This window comes from Chionomys nivalis, chromosome 17 (assembly GCF_950005125.1).
Source record: "Chionomys nivalis chromosome 17, mChiNiv1.1, whole genome shotgun sequence".
In the NCBI taxonomy this organism is placed as follows: domain Eukaryota; kingdom Metazoa; phylum Chordata; class Mammalia; order Rodentia; family Cricetidae; genus Chionomys; species Chionomys nivalis.
The window spans coordinates 19,770,817-19,784,813 of NC_080102.1; the positions used below are offsets into that span (position 1 = coordinate 19,770,817).

Below are 13,997 nucleotides of genomic sequence, written 5' to 3' on the forward strand. Positions count from 1 at the left end.
GGTAAGATGATGGCTCAGTGAGAAAAGGCATTTGCCATACAGGCCTGGTGATTTAAATTTGATCCCTTGAGCTCTGGCACTTGTGCATGCCTCACCATACCACGCCCCCCCCCACATGCGTGCGCGCGCGCACACACACGCACGCACGCACACACACACACACACACGCATACACACACCTAAAGTCACATAGGACTCCTGAGAGCTCTCAGACAAGTCTATTGCTGTCAACGTTAAGTGATTTTTAATCTGTATTTTATGTGTACGGGTGCTTTCCTGTACTCACTTGTGAATCATTTGTGTGCCCACTGAGTCACAGAAAGGCGCCAGATCTGGACTTGCAGTGTGGACAGTTGTGAGCTGTCCTGTAGGTGCTGGGACTCAAACTCAGGTCCTCTGCAAGAGCAGCCATGTCTTAACCACCGAGTTATCGCTCCAGCCCCTAATTCATTACCTTTCAATCTTGTTTTTTAGAAAGTAAATTTCACATCATAACCTCCTTTAAGAGAACTTTTACCCAGTGCCCACAGGTTTGTTGTGTGCACTTTCATACTGCACAACTCTACGGTTTTTGGCTTTTGATTTATAATATGGCTTCTTCTTTTACACAAAAGCCATCTGGGTATTTTTTCTCAAACATTTAAATACATCCTTTTAATACTTAATTATAACTGGATTGCACTATATTGAGAAAATATAGTTTATCAGCTTCTTTCTTTTATGATTTACCACATATTCAATATATATATATATATACGTTAAGCACATATATAACATTTATGAAACAATTTATATTTGGAAAAGATGTATAAATTTTTTTTCTGACATGATTAAATTTGTCTATTTTCCCATGTGAATCCGAGAATTTTGTTTTATGTATTTTGAGGGTGTTATTGAGTACATATAATTTCACAGCTGTTAATCATCTCTGTGGATTATCCATCTTAAGCATTTTATATGATATCTCCTTATCTCTATTAATGATTTTCTTTCACATTTTCTATTGTCTGATAATTTCTCATAAGTTGTGTTTACTGGTTTACATTTGTCTGGCATATCTTTTAAAAAATCTATTGGGTCACATTTGTGTGGGAGGTGCACTTTTAGGTATATAATTCAGGATGCTGTGATTATAGCACTATGGTCAAAATGATTCAGTTTATCAACATAAAGCAAAACTACTAGAGTTTCCTTTTGGTTGCTCAACTTAACCTGAGTTCAATTCACAGGTTGACAGTAACCCTCACCTAACTGCTGGTTGTTCTCACACTGCCGGGGAACTGAGAGTGTCTTTTAACAGACAGGCAGTGTGACTAGGCCACTGAGATTGAGTAGTGAGAAGAGGAGCAGAACCTGACCCAATCCACTGCATTACCGTAAAAACTCCTTGCTCTGGAAACATTTCACATATGACAGGTGTGTTGACAGTTTTACATGAAACAAAGTTTACATGTTACAAGCACACCCTGCAGTAGCCTAAACCTTACTAGATCTACCATAGTCATCTTTTTTTTTTGAATTTTTAAGACAGGGTTTCTCCGTAGCTTTTGGTTCCTGTCCTGGAACTAGCTCTTGTAGACCAGGCTGGCCTCGAACTCACAGAGATCCGCCTGCCTCTGCCTCCTGAGTGCTGGGATTAAAGGCGCGTGCTACCACCACCCGGCTCTATCATAGTCATCTTACAGGTAAAATTTAACTGTGAAAGTGAAATTCCTATTCAAAATTTGACAAGTTAAGTGAACTCTGCTAGCTTAAGTTCATAAAAGTTCATAAAAGACTTTAAGCTCATATGAAATTAGAAATGTATGCCCTGGCAATGCTGAAACATGCATGGGCAGCCCGTATATGGTGGTTCTGTTGAACTTGTCTATATTGGGTTTCATGGTCTAAGTTGATGAGGACGACTGACCAGGTCTCAAGAGGGCACCAGATCTCCTTACAGATGGTTGTGAGCCACCATGTGGTTGCTGGGAATTGAACTCAGGACCTTTTGGAAGAGCAGGCAGTGCTCTTAACCACTAAGCCATGATGGCTCAGTAATTAAAGGCTAGGTTCACAACCTCTAAATTCATATAGCCAACCTTTGTTCATAAAACATAAAGAATAAACAATCCTGGCTTATATTTTCAATAGCCAAATTAAGATATATTTTAATACATAGTTTTACTTTCAGAGTATCTATTTTAATGAAAATGTAGAATTTTTTTTTAATTAACTGGTTAGTTCTTCATGTCATGATTCATAAAACTCTCACCACACAGGATAATTTTGCTCCAATGATTTTTTTTGTCTGTGTCCAATTATTTATAATTTTTTTTTGGCTTCTATATTAAAGGCCAAAATAACAGGACTGGAAAGGTGGCTCAGAAGGTGAGAGAGCCTGCCAACAAGCTCAAGGACCGGAGTTCAATCCCTGGGACCCACATGGCAGAAGGAAATGACTTCCCCAAGTTCTCTTCTGACCTTTACACATGGAAACACACAAAATAAATAAAAGGGGAAAAAAGACAAAAGAATAAAAGGGTTCTGCATATTTCTGTTTAAAAGAATTTTTAGTTAAAAAATTCCATACAATATAGTTTATGGTTTCCCACACCCAACTGCTCCTAGGTCCTCCCCATCTCTCTGCCCATCCAATCAGGCCTTGAAATCACTAAGCAGCTGAGAATGACCGAGTTCCTGATCCCCCTGCCTCTGGGTCACTAATGTGTATTACATACTTGGCCCCAGGGAGTTAGTTGTGTGACAGACTCACAAAAGGGAGGAATACTTGCCCAGTTATCTGGAAAATATTTATCCACGATCTCTCTCATTTTTGCTTGGTGGGTGTGAAGAATGGAAGGTTCAAAATAGAGAATCACATACAGCATGGCGGCTTGATTCGCCAGGGCAGTGCTGCGATGTTCTGGCAGTGGGTAGGCAGAGACCTGCAACACAACATCCCAGAGTTAACTCTCACACGCTACAGGATCTTTCCAGGCCTGCTCAGCTGCCAGCTCTGTCTAGACTGCCCTTTGGTTCCACTGTGTCAGCTGCTGCAATCCTGCCACCACTGCTACACGCTCCAGTGCACACCGGTTTCCCCTTAAACTAACATGCACAACTCTGGTAGGTATTTTCCTTCCTAAGCCACAAGTCCACTCTGGGTAGGCACCAGAATCTACCTTCTTTGGTGATGAATAGCCAGCACCTAGCCCATGAATGAACATACCATACACGCTTAATAACTGTTTCTTGAACAGACGACTTAAAAGAATACATCCTCTTTCTAACTGCTCACATCCCATCTTCTCCCTGAAACCTCAGATTCTCCCAAACTTAACAGCTCCTCTCCTTGACCCTGCAGCACTGTTTAAATGCTTTTACAAATAGTTTCTAGCTGCTGTTTTGATTCACTGGAAGGAAGAAATATGAAAAGGAGTAGTCGAGGAAGAAAGTATATTCTACCTTTTAAATTATTAAGGCCCCCCCAATTCCTACCTGGTTGTAAATGTCATCAGATCTCAGGCGTCCGATGACCATGCTGATAAAAGTTTCGTTGATAGGCACTCTCTGGAAATAGCTCTCGGGATAGTTGGGTGGTCTTTTGGCTCCAGGCTGGCTGGAATACCCAGTACTTCGCAGCAGCTTACAGATATCATCCATATTTGAATCAGCAGAGGAACGAGCGGCACTGGATCAAGTTCACAATGGGAAACAAAAGAACCAAAGACATCACATGTCAGAAACATGTAAGTCTAAAAGCAAAGGACTCCATCCTGAAACGACAGTGGGTCCATTTGAGTCCTACCATTCAAAAGCACACATCTGAAAAGCCTATTTGAAGGGTAGGTATTGGTTCTCTGCCCACTTTCCAAACCCCTGGAGCTGATTTGTCTCATCATACTTGCCAACTATAAAGCAAGCACTACAGTATTTGGAATACACTACAGAATACCACAGCAGGGTTTGAGTTGGTGTCTTAAGATCAAGGTATTAATAATTAAGAGCAAAATTATCTTACAGAAATAAGATAAAAGAAGATGCTAGATAGCCACATCTGTTCTGAGTAGGTCTTGACTCCAAATGATTCCAGATTCAGGTCTGACTACCAAATAAGTTATGCAGGGTGCGTGCGTGTGTGCATGCGTATGCGTGTGTGTGTGATATCTCCACATGCATACAGACGCTTGTAGAGGCTAAAAGAGGGCACTGGATCCCCTGGAATGAGGGATAGGTGGTTGTGAGCTGCCCGATGTGGGTGCTGGGAAATGAACTCGGTTGGGTCTTTCAGAAGTCTGTAAATATATATATATATTTGGTTTTTAGAGGCAGGATTTCTCTATAGCTTTGGATCCTGTCCTGGAACTAGCTCTTGTAGACCTGGCTGGCCTTGAACTCACAGAGATCCACCTGCCTCTGCCTCCCAAGTGCTGGGATTAAAGGCGTATGCCACCACCACCAGGCAGAAATCTGCATATATTCTTAATGGCTAAGCTAGTTCTCCAGCTCCATGCATCCATTTTTTGTACACAGTTTTTCAAAAGATGGAAATCCTCCATGGAAGGTGCTAATATTAAAAAGCTGGCAAGGTGGATCCTGGGACCTTACTTCCTGCAACCATACAGTTCTGCAGACGCACGTAACACAAGACCTGGGGTGTTTCTGTGTCTATGCCTGTATTGGGGGAACCACTTTCCACCTGGTCCAGAAGGACAGCTTTCCGGTCATCCACATGAGAATGACAACAGAAAGCTCCTTCATTCTTTATGGGTGCCAAGGCATCTTGTTTGAAAACTAAAAAAGAAAACTTCAAAAGCAAAACATTTGCGAATTTTAAAATTCCTTAAAATTTATCCTCAAGTTAAAACATTCAGAGTTCAGAGTCCCGCTTTATAACAAGTACATTATCATCATATCTCTATATTACTAGGTCTTAGATTTCATATTCTATACAGGTTTTATGGAATGCTATTTGTTAACTATAACACATAAAAGGGTAATGTTCTTTCGGTGTGTTCAGAAGATGTGTGTACTGTAGCATCCTTCACCACAGGCCACTGTTCCCAGTAGTACAGGAGCAGTGCTTTAGGGGTGTGCAGGCTAGGCCAGGAATACCTGTATCGATAATAAGAAACCAGCATCCTCTCTCTGACTTCTCCTTCAATCTTCTGGTCAATGACAAGAAGCATAACTCCATATAAGTACAGGGCTTCACACTATGAAGAAAAAGGACAAATTCACAAGACCTGTCTGCAAGGATTGAAGTTGACAGTGGTACAAATGATCACTCTGCTCACATGCCCCCAATAAAGTTGGATTTATATTTCAAAGTCAATGTATGTTTTTCTACAAAGGGCTCTCAACTGTTGTGCAGAATGGGCTTTAAAAATAGACTCAAACCAATTTTAATTTCTAGTGATTATTTTGCTTGTGATACCAAAATGAAATCTCAATTCTCTGAATACAGATAATCTTGAACTAATCTTTCTGTCTCTTCCTACTTCCCAAGTTTACAAGATTACAGACATGGCCACCACATTGGTTCTGATAGACATTTTTTAAATGATCACCATGGAAAGTACCAGCTCAATGTTTTGGATGCAAAAAGAAGATGGACTTTTTCTTTTTCTGAGACAGGGTTTCTCTGAATAGCCCTGGTTGTCCTAGAACTCACTCTATAGAGTAGGCTGGGCTTGAACTCAGAGATCCATCTGCCTATGACTCCCAAATACTACGCTTCTACCTTTGGCTTGTTGAAGACTCTCTCCGCCACCAGGAGCTGAGAACCAAACCCAGGGTCTTATGCTTGCTAGACAAGTGCTCTAACACTGAGCTAAATCCCCAACCCCAAAGAAGGACTTCTTATACAAAGGAAGCTCATAACACAACATAATCTTTTCTTCCATTACTCATTTCATTCAACATTCACACATTCTAAACTTGAAAGATAACTATTAGGCCTTCTTCTTTTCTTTGTGGAATGGTATTCTGCATGCACTGATGCTGTTTCATATTATCATTACCATTATTATTACTGAGACAGGGCTTCTCTATATTAGCTCTGACTGTCCTTGAACTTGCGGTGTAGACTAGGCTAACCTTGTCCTCACAGAGATCCAATTGCCTTTGACTCCCAAGTGCAGGATTAAAGTCACGTGCTACCACATGGAGCTGTTTCATATTCCTGAATATGTTACTTTCCAATCACTAATACTTACTAGAAGCTGTTTTCCATCCTCATTGAGAAGCACAGTTTCTAAGGTTTGTTGAATATAAACTCCTTCATTGAGATCATCGAGGTATCTAGAAGCAAAATACAAGGATAAGATATTAATGTAAACAGAAGATGTAACAGCTTTGAGGAAGGAAAGACTTTTCAAAGACAAGGCAGGACACCAGGCATTCTGGCCTTAGTTCCTTTGTAGTCTTTGCTATGCTTATGAACCTTAGTGTCCTAGAGATATAACTCATGGTGATTTGGGGCCATAGGTTAACACTTATGGCTCTTCAAAATCGAAGGAATAGTCCCTACTCTTGAATTACAAAATAGCAGCAGCTCAGAAGTAATGGCATAGGAACGTGACAAGGAATAGTGGCTAAAGTCAAGGAATTGGTAAAAGTGTGTGTGTGTGTGTGTGTGTGTGTGATTGGTAAGCTCTTAAGAACTACTAATATGAGCCGAGCCTGACGGAACAGGCTTGTCATCCCACTCACTCTGGGGGCAGAAGCAGGCAGATTGTAAACTCAACACCAGTCTGGGAAACACAGTGAAAGCCTGTCTCAAATTAAAACAAAACAAAACAACAAATGCTTGTTTGCAAATTAATGTTACATCTAAAGTGTTAGCACAGGATCACAAACTAAAGACTGCAGAAGAGTTTACTAGAACCTGTTACAGGAGGGGAGATAGAATGAACTACCTCAAGGCATGGCAGGGACGAGTTAGCTCTGAGAATGGCATACATGTTCTGCTGGGTCCCTCCTTCTCTGCTAGTCCACTAGAATAAGCTGTCATTAAATTCAACAATCAATACCTGTTTAAGTCTACGATGTATTTATGCACACTTTGAAAGGCTAAGTAGAACCTGGTCACAATTTCTATGTTGTTTTCCCGAAATTCTTCATCTAAATCCTGTAGCTCAGGTTTGGCTTCCAGTTTGCTTTCCCAGAACTCTGGACCCTAAGAAGGAAAACACAGTTGTGTTAGAAGTCATTAAAGGCCTATTGGCTGGAAACTGCTCCAGGGTGCCGTAACATTACGCTCTAAGGTTGTTACGTAGCAGAGTGACAGAAGAGAAGACGGCCATGCAATCCTAGAATGAAAAAGCCTCTGGGTGAACCTCAGCCAAGATGAGCATGCTTTTAAATGTATTTCAGGCAAAGGCACCATGTTACAGGTTGCTCTCTGTAAATGTTGTGTTAGGACTTTCCACATAGTACCCTTCCTTTCCTTATTTTCAAGTTAGGAGTTGGTGTTAATTTTGGTTGAAAGCTGTCTTTTTAATGCTCCATAATCACTTTCCTATTCAGACCCTGTGGCTCCCAGAGAACAGCTGCTTTTTTTTTTTTTTTTTGTTTTTTTGTTTTTGACAGGAATACCAAGGCCACGAGGAAAAGCACCTTAAAATAGCTGAAGTCAAATATGATGTCTCCATATCTCTGCTGGTCAGCCCGGTCTTTCAGCCGGAACACAGCTGGAATGAACTCAGACAGCCGCAGCACCTCGGCAATGATGGCATTGCCACAGGAAACGATCCTCAGGATTGCCTGGCCACAGAGGTTATTCTCAGCCAGGAAGTCTAGCATCGTGACGGCGACCTGCTACTCCACACCACGATGGTGGGAATGATTAATGGCCTCAGAGCTGGAGTCTGTGGATCATGAGTGGAAGCCAGGACCGTAGACCAAATGGCTGCTCCATTAAAAGAACCTGTATTGAAAAAAGAAAAGTTAACTTTTTTTTAAAAAAAGAAATGTGTGTATATGCTTTTGAAATACATATACAACCCCAGAAAACTATGTCAATGAGCTCTGGTATGAGGAGAAGGCGTTTATTCCCCAATATTCGGGGAGAGATGAATACTGGTGGTGTTAGGTCACTTCCTTCTTTCTTCCCTTTTACTCAGTTTAGGACTCCAACCTCTGGAATGACATTAAACTCAGGGAAAGGCTTTCCTTCTTAGTTGAACCCCTCTGAAGACACCCCTAAAGGCAGATTCACAGGTGATTTCAAAGCCGGTTAAGTTGACAATAAAGGTTAGCACCACAAGGACTTTTGTAGAACCAAACCACTGGCCTCTCTTCCAGCCTTTGCTCACTTCTCATGGAAAAAGACGGAGGGTACAGCTCATTTCTGAGCCGGCGTTAGGGCTACTGGGCTTGTGCAACCTAGTGTAACCTAACTGCACAACACACCCTGCTAGTTGATATTTTCACAACTGCAAACATTACAAGTCAGAGACACATCTGGGTATATCATTTCGAGGCATTTATCCAAGGCACAGCAATACCACTTTTGGGTATATATCTAAAGGATGCTCAATCATGCCACAAGGACATGTTTTCTACTATGTTCATAGCAGCATGGTTTGTCATAGCCAGAACCTGGAAACAACCTAAATGCCCCTCGATTGAAGAATGGATAAGAAAAATGTGGTACATTTACACAATGGAGTACTACACAGCAGAAAAAAAAATGACAGCTTGAATTTTGCAGGAAAATGGATGGAGCTAGAAAACATTATTTTGAGTGAGGTAACAGACACAGCAAGACAATTATCACATGTACTCACTCATAGGTGGTTTTTAAACATAAAGCAAAGAAAGCCAGACTACAAACCACAATCCCACAGAACTTAGACAACAATGAGGACACTAAGAGAAACTTACATAGATCTAATCCATATGGGAAGTAGAAAGTAGAAAAAGACAAGATCTCCTAAGTAAATTGGGAGCATGGGGACCTTGGGGGGAGGATTGAAGGGCAAGGGGAGAGGGAGCAGAGAAAAATGTAGAGCTCAATAAATATCAACAAAAAAAGAAGAAAAAAGAATTTCTTGTCAAAGGAGCTTGTTTTTTGTTTTTTCGAGACAGGATTTCTCTGTGGTTTTAGAGCCTGTCCTGGAACTAGCTCTTGTAAACCAGGCTGGTCTCGAACTCACAGAGTTCCGCCTGCCTCTGCCTCCCGAGGCGTGCGCCACCACTGCTCGGCTAAAGGAGCTTGTTTTTAAGAACAGCATTGTTGTCCCGATCCAGAGGACAAACGATGGATCTATTTTTATCTTTTCATAAAACCACAATTCCACAAAGAAGAAAGCAACGATCTCAAATTCAGAATGGATGCTCTTCCAGAAAAGTTCTGGAATAAGCTTGACCACTGCAGCCTGATTCATGACTCCTTAAGAACACCTAAGGAGAACGTCCCTGGTTGTGGATGGGAGCAATAAAACTCCTTCACTACTCCACATCTATACAGAAATCAGGAGACCAACTGTTATTTTCCTATCATAGACGAATCATGACCCATTAGAAGCCGCCCCCTCCCACAAAGAACTTTAGCATCATACCTTAGGTGAGTGAGGGGCATTAGGGGTCGTGAGAAGAGACTTGCCCAAACTTAAAGTGAGTGACAGAACTTTTATTCAACCCTTTCGCTCGTGTAGAAGCCTTCATGTCAGTGACTACACGGTTTTCTCGAGCGTAAATGAAAGATCAACCCCATCACCAGGGCACCGCTTCGAGAAACTTCCACACTCAGTTACGGACTACGTAGCTGAGCATCACCCCTAATGCTTCAAAGACGCGTGCAAGAGAGATTTCCATTAAGGCGTAGGCGATAGCAAGGATGCAGCCCCAACCCTGCAGGACCTAGGTTTCTCCGCCCCGGTGCACCCGACGCAGCCTACGGGAGCTGGGGGGAAAGGACCTCGAAACTGCAGGCGCGCCTCTGACTCACCTTTCAGCCGTCCGACGCTCGCTGCGCAGACTGAGCACCCGGGTCCCTCTCTCCAGCCCCAGAGATCCCCCTAAAGGGTGGAGCGGGACCCTGGTTTCTGTCCTGGCTTTCCCCAACCCATCACGTGACTTGCGGGGAAAGGCCCAGGTCAGGCATCATGTGATCACTCGCGGGCGCCGACTGATGACGCAGAGCGCGCGCGGGGCGTTTCAGCCGCTGGAGTAGTGGGCTGAGGAAAGGATTTGGAGTCTGGCCTTGCGACGTTCAGGTAGATGCAACTGAGCTGCCAGGTAAGAAGCGAAGAGGCACCGCGATGGGGGAGGGTTGGCAGGCGTTGTCGCCTCCCCCTGAGCTCCGGGGACTTGGGCTGTGGCTGTGGGCGCGGCCCTTTTCACCCGCAGCAGCGAGACGGAGGCAGGTTATTCCCCCCCCCTCCCCGCGCCCCACCACTGCAGCCTCTCATCCTTCACCTCTGCGTGATTAAAAAAAAAAAAAGAAAAAGAAAAAGAAAGAAATCTGGTTTGAACTGACTTTAAAAGCAGAGGCTTGAAGAGTTGGTTGAGATGTACTCAAGGCCACAGGTGCTATTTCGTTTCTGCAGGTAGAGGTAAGTTGTGAGCTACTGCCTTGATGTGAACGAAGTCGGGGGCTCACCTTGTTGGGCATGGGCAGACCTGGAAATGGCCATAGTTTTTGTTGTTACTTTGATGGGCTCAACAAATCCTTCCTGACCACTTGGTTTTCGTGGATCGTTTCGCAGCTAATGCATGTTCCAGGTTAAGGAGGCCCCAGCGTAAGGGACTGGCAGACGTAAGCAAATAGCTGGCTTTGTAGGAGAAATGTCTGGTGGGAACTGTGATGGCATGGAGACGGGAAGGAGCCATGGGCGAGGGAAGGCTTGAAGGGTGTCTATGTCTATGCTGGCGTGCCAGAAAAGGAGACACAACTCTGTTGAAGATGCCACCTTGGTTTAAGGGAGGTTAGGGTCCTACCTTCGTGGTTATTTCCTCTGTGCCTACTACGGTGCTGCACAGAAACATGTAGAGCAGTGTTGCTCTGTATACGTGAATAACTGGCTTAATTGACAGCAGCTCTTCCAGGAATATAAGGGAGGCAAAGTGGTGTGCTGAGCCTGATTAACTTGGTGAGACCCCAGGAAGCGCATGACTCTGTTTAGATTGTCTTGGAGGCTATGGGTCCTGGGAACAAAAAGATCAATGTTATTGGAAAGAGGTTCCAAGAAGAGGTTGAATTAAATCAGTATTTTTTACTTACTTTTTTATTTTTTTATTTTTTTTTAATATTTATTTATTTATTATGTATACAATATTCTGTCTGTGTGTCCGCCTGCAGATCAGGAGAGGGCACCAGACCTCATTACAGATGGTTGTGAGCCACCATGTGGTTGCTGGGAATTGAACTCAGGACCTTTGGAAGAGCAAGCAGTGCTCTTAACCTCTGAGCCATCTCTCCAGCCCCTACTTACTTTTTTAAAAAAAGATTTACTTATTTATTATATATACACAGTATTCTGTCTGCCTGCATGCTAGAATAGGACACCAGATCTCATAGGTAGTTGTGAGCCACCATGTGGGTGCAGGGAACTTGAACTCAGAACCTCTGGAAGAGCAGCCAGTGCTCTTAACCTCTGAGCCATCTTCTCCAGCCCGTATGCCAGTGTGTCTTAACCCAGGTGATGATGACAGTTTGTTTTCAGATGACTCTTGGTAGCGGAGACAGATGCACATGATAGGATTGTATCAGTATCTCCGGCCTCTGCTCCGTGGATACTAGTCCATGTCCCCCAAACTAAAAATGTCTCCACATGGTGTTGAATATTCCCTGCGGATGAGCCCCCAGGTCCTAACAAGCCAAGGCCGGAGGACCAGTGTTAGAATGTTCAGATGTCTATATCAGATAGTATGTCCCAACAGTTTAAAACTTTTGTCTTTCAATTTTAGAGGCTGAGAATTCCAAGGCTGATTAACCATCATATTGAGTGTCTGGTGAAGACCTGTTTTCTGTTTTGTAAATGGCATGGCCTTGCTGTTTCCTTCAGTGGTTGGGAGGGCAGTAGGAAGGCAAGAGAGCTCTCTGGAGCTCCTTTTTTTAAGGGGACTAATTTCGTTCTGGAGGGTGGATCTCGTCACCTCCCCGAAGGCCTTATCTTCTTATATCACCACTTTGGACAGCAGGATTTCAACATAGAAATTGGGGCTGAGGATCCAGACATTCAGACCTTAGCAGATAGGTGAGACTGGGGAGGGGAAAAGTGAAGAATATGTACATGCTGGGGATGTGGAGGGATTCGCAGTTGTGAATGGAACTCTAGACAGCTCACAGGAAAGATACGGGAAGCGATGAGAGGCTGAAGGCGTGGAAGAGGAGACGCTGATCCCTGAGGGAGGGATAAGGGCTGCAATGGTGGCCCTGAGAGCAGGTCCAGTGAAGTGGGAGGTGTGGGAAGCCTGGTAGATACACCAGCAAGGACAGGGAGAAAGGGTTTGGGGACAAATGGAAACATGCCTATATATAGGAGAGCTTGGCCACCAGCATGAGCACAGAAGCATGGGACACTCTCAGAGGGGGTGGCGGGAGGATGTTTTTAAGATTAAAGGGAGAAGGTGTCTTTGGTTTGCTGTGGAGAATGGTGTGGAGGAGGAGAGAATCGGTGATAGAGGAAAGCGGGGAGGATTGCTGAGAGAAGAAGGAGAAGGTCTAATGTAAAGTGGAGGTGGTCCGCCTGGGCACAGTTAGCTCACTCAGCACGAGAAGAAAATAAAATGCAGAAACTGAGGCTGGTAGGGTGGAGGGAACCTCTGTGGTGGTTTCTGCTCTCCCAGTGAAGTAGCAATCTGGGTCTTCGGTGCAAGTGGGCGAGCAAACATCAGGAGTTTGTAGTGTCAGGTGTCATGGGTATTTCTAAGCCAGGGCTGAGGGCCGGGCATGACTACCATCTCAGCATTTGAGTGGCAAGAGTATTGCTCTGAGTTGAGGCCAGTTGGGCTGTATAGTGAGACCCTGTGAGAAACCAAAGGCAGAAATAGGGCCCATTTTCTGTACAAGAAAAACTCAAGTAGATGCCTAGAGAGTTGTATGCTCTTTGCAACTGTCTGTGCTGTGTATTTTATATACCTTTTCCTCATTGTGAGGGCTAAGTCAGGCATTTCATCGTCCCTTTATTATACAAGTAATCTGTGCTGTCTCCATGGCATATTTGCACGTCTGACCCCATGAACTGGAGAGCTCCCAGGGAACAGAGGCTGAACATTTCTGGAGCATAGAACGCTGCCTGGCATATGGCAGTTTTTCACTGAATTAGAATAAACCAAGTAGTACTTGAAAGTAAAAGTCTTGTAGTATTTACCTTGAAAACCACCATATCCCCATGCTCAGAGAAGTTGCCTGGCCTTTAGGACGATACTTCTTGTTTGTTAGACAAGGTGTTTGAATCAGCAACTGTGGTATTGTGACTATTTATGTTAACCTGATACCTCTAAGGTAAAAGCCAGCACTTTAGCGCCTCCCCCACCCCCCGTGCTCTCCCCCTTTTCTACCCTGTGTTTTTAAAATGAGCCTTAGAATTTACATGGTGAGACCTTTAGTTCCTTTTTTTTTTTTTTTTTTTTGTTGTTTTTTTTCGAGACAGGGTTTCTCTGTGGCTTTGGAGCCTGTCCTGGAACTAGCTCTTGTAGACCAGGCTGGTCTTGAACTCACAGAGATCCGCCTGCCTCTGCCTCCCAAGTGCTGGAATTAAAGGCGTGCGCCACCACCGCCCGGCCCTTTAGTTCCTGTTTGTGGAATAAAGGAACAAACCCAGTTGAAAGCAGTAGTGGAGAAGCTGCAGTAGCAGCTGGGGTGTGAAACGAAACTGGTACTGTGAGAGGAGGAAGAACAAGAGTGAGTTCTGATGCAGATTGTGGACCGGAAGCTACACCGGCGTGGCCTCTTCCTTCGAAGAGGAGCGAAGGACTTGCCGGCTGGCCTCTGGTCCCATGAGCCTGAGTTCATCTTCTGTCTCTCTGAGTCCCAGAAACCGTTTTCCCTCACGGTGCCGCGC

General features: G+C 43.9%; 2 protein-coding genes across 6 annotated transcripts in view; one reads left to right on the forward strand and one right to left on the reverse strand.

Moving 5' to 3' along the window:
• The window catches only part of Washc5 (WASH complex subunit 5), a 41,611-nt gene extending 31,532 nt beyond the window's left edge, over positions 1-10,079 (reverse strand). The window contains exons 1-7 of the mRNA XM_057792118.1: positions 9,938-10,079; positions 7,603-7,912; positions 7,017-7,162; positions 6,201-6,285; positions 5,098-5,198; positions 3,481-3,673; positions 2,775-2,927 (exon numbers count right to left, since the gene is read on the reverse strand). Of these exons, the coding sequence (XP_057648101.1) occupies positions 2,775-2,927; positions 3,481-3,673; positions 5,098-5,198; positions 6,201-6,285; positions 7,017-7,162; positions 7,603-7,788 (864 nt within the window). The 5' untranslated portion in view covers positions 7,789-7,912; positions 9,938-10,079. The remainder of the gene's footprint in view (positions 1-2,774; positions 2,928-3,480; positions 3,674-5,097; positions 5,199-6,200; positions 6,286-7,016; positions 7,163-7,602; positions 7,913-9,937) is intronic.
• A 48-nt stretch (positions 10,080-10,127) lies between these two features.
• The window catches only part of Nsmce2 (NSE2 (MMS21) homolog, SMC5-SMC6 complex SUMO ligase), a 205,070-nt gene continuing 201,200 nt past the window's right edge, over positions 10,128-13,997 (forward strand). For all 5 annotated transcript variants that reach the window (XR_009058472.1, XM_057791843.1, XM_057791844.1 and 2 more), the window contains exon 1: positions 10,128-10,227. The gene's annotated coding sequence lies outside the window, so the exon portion shown is untranslated. The remainder of the gene's footprint in view (positions 10,228-13,997) is intronic.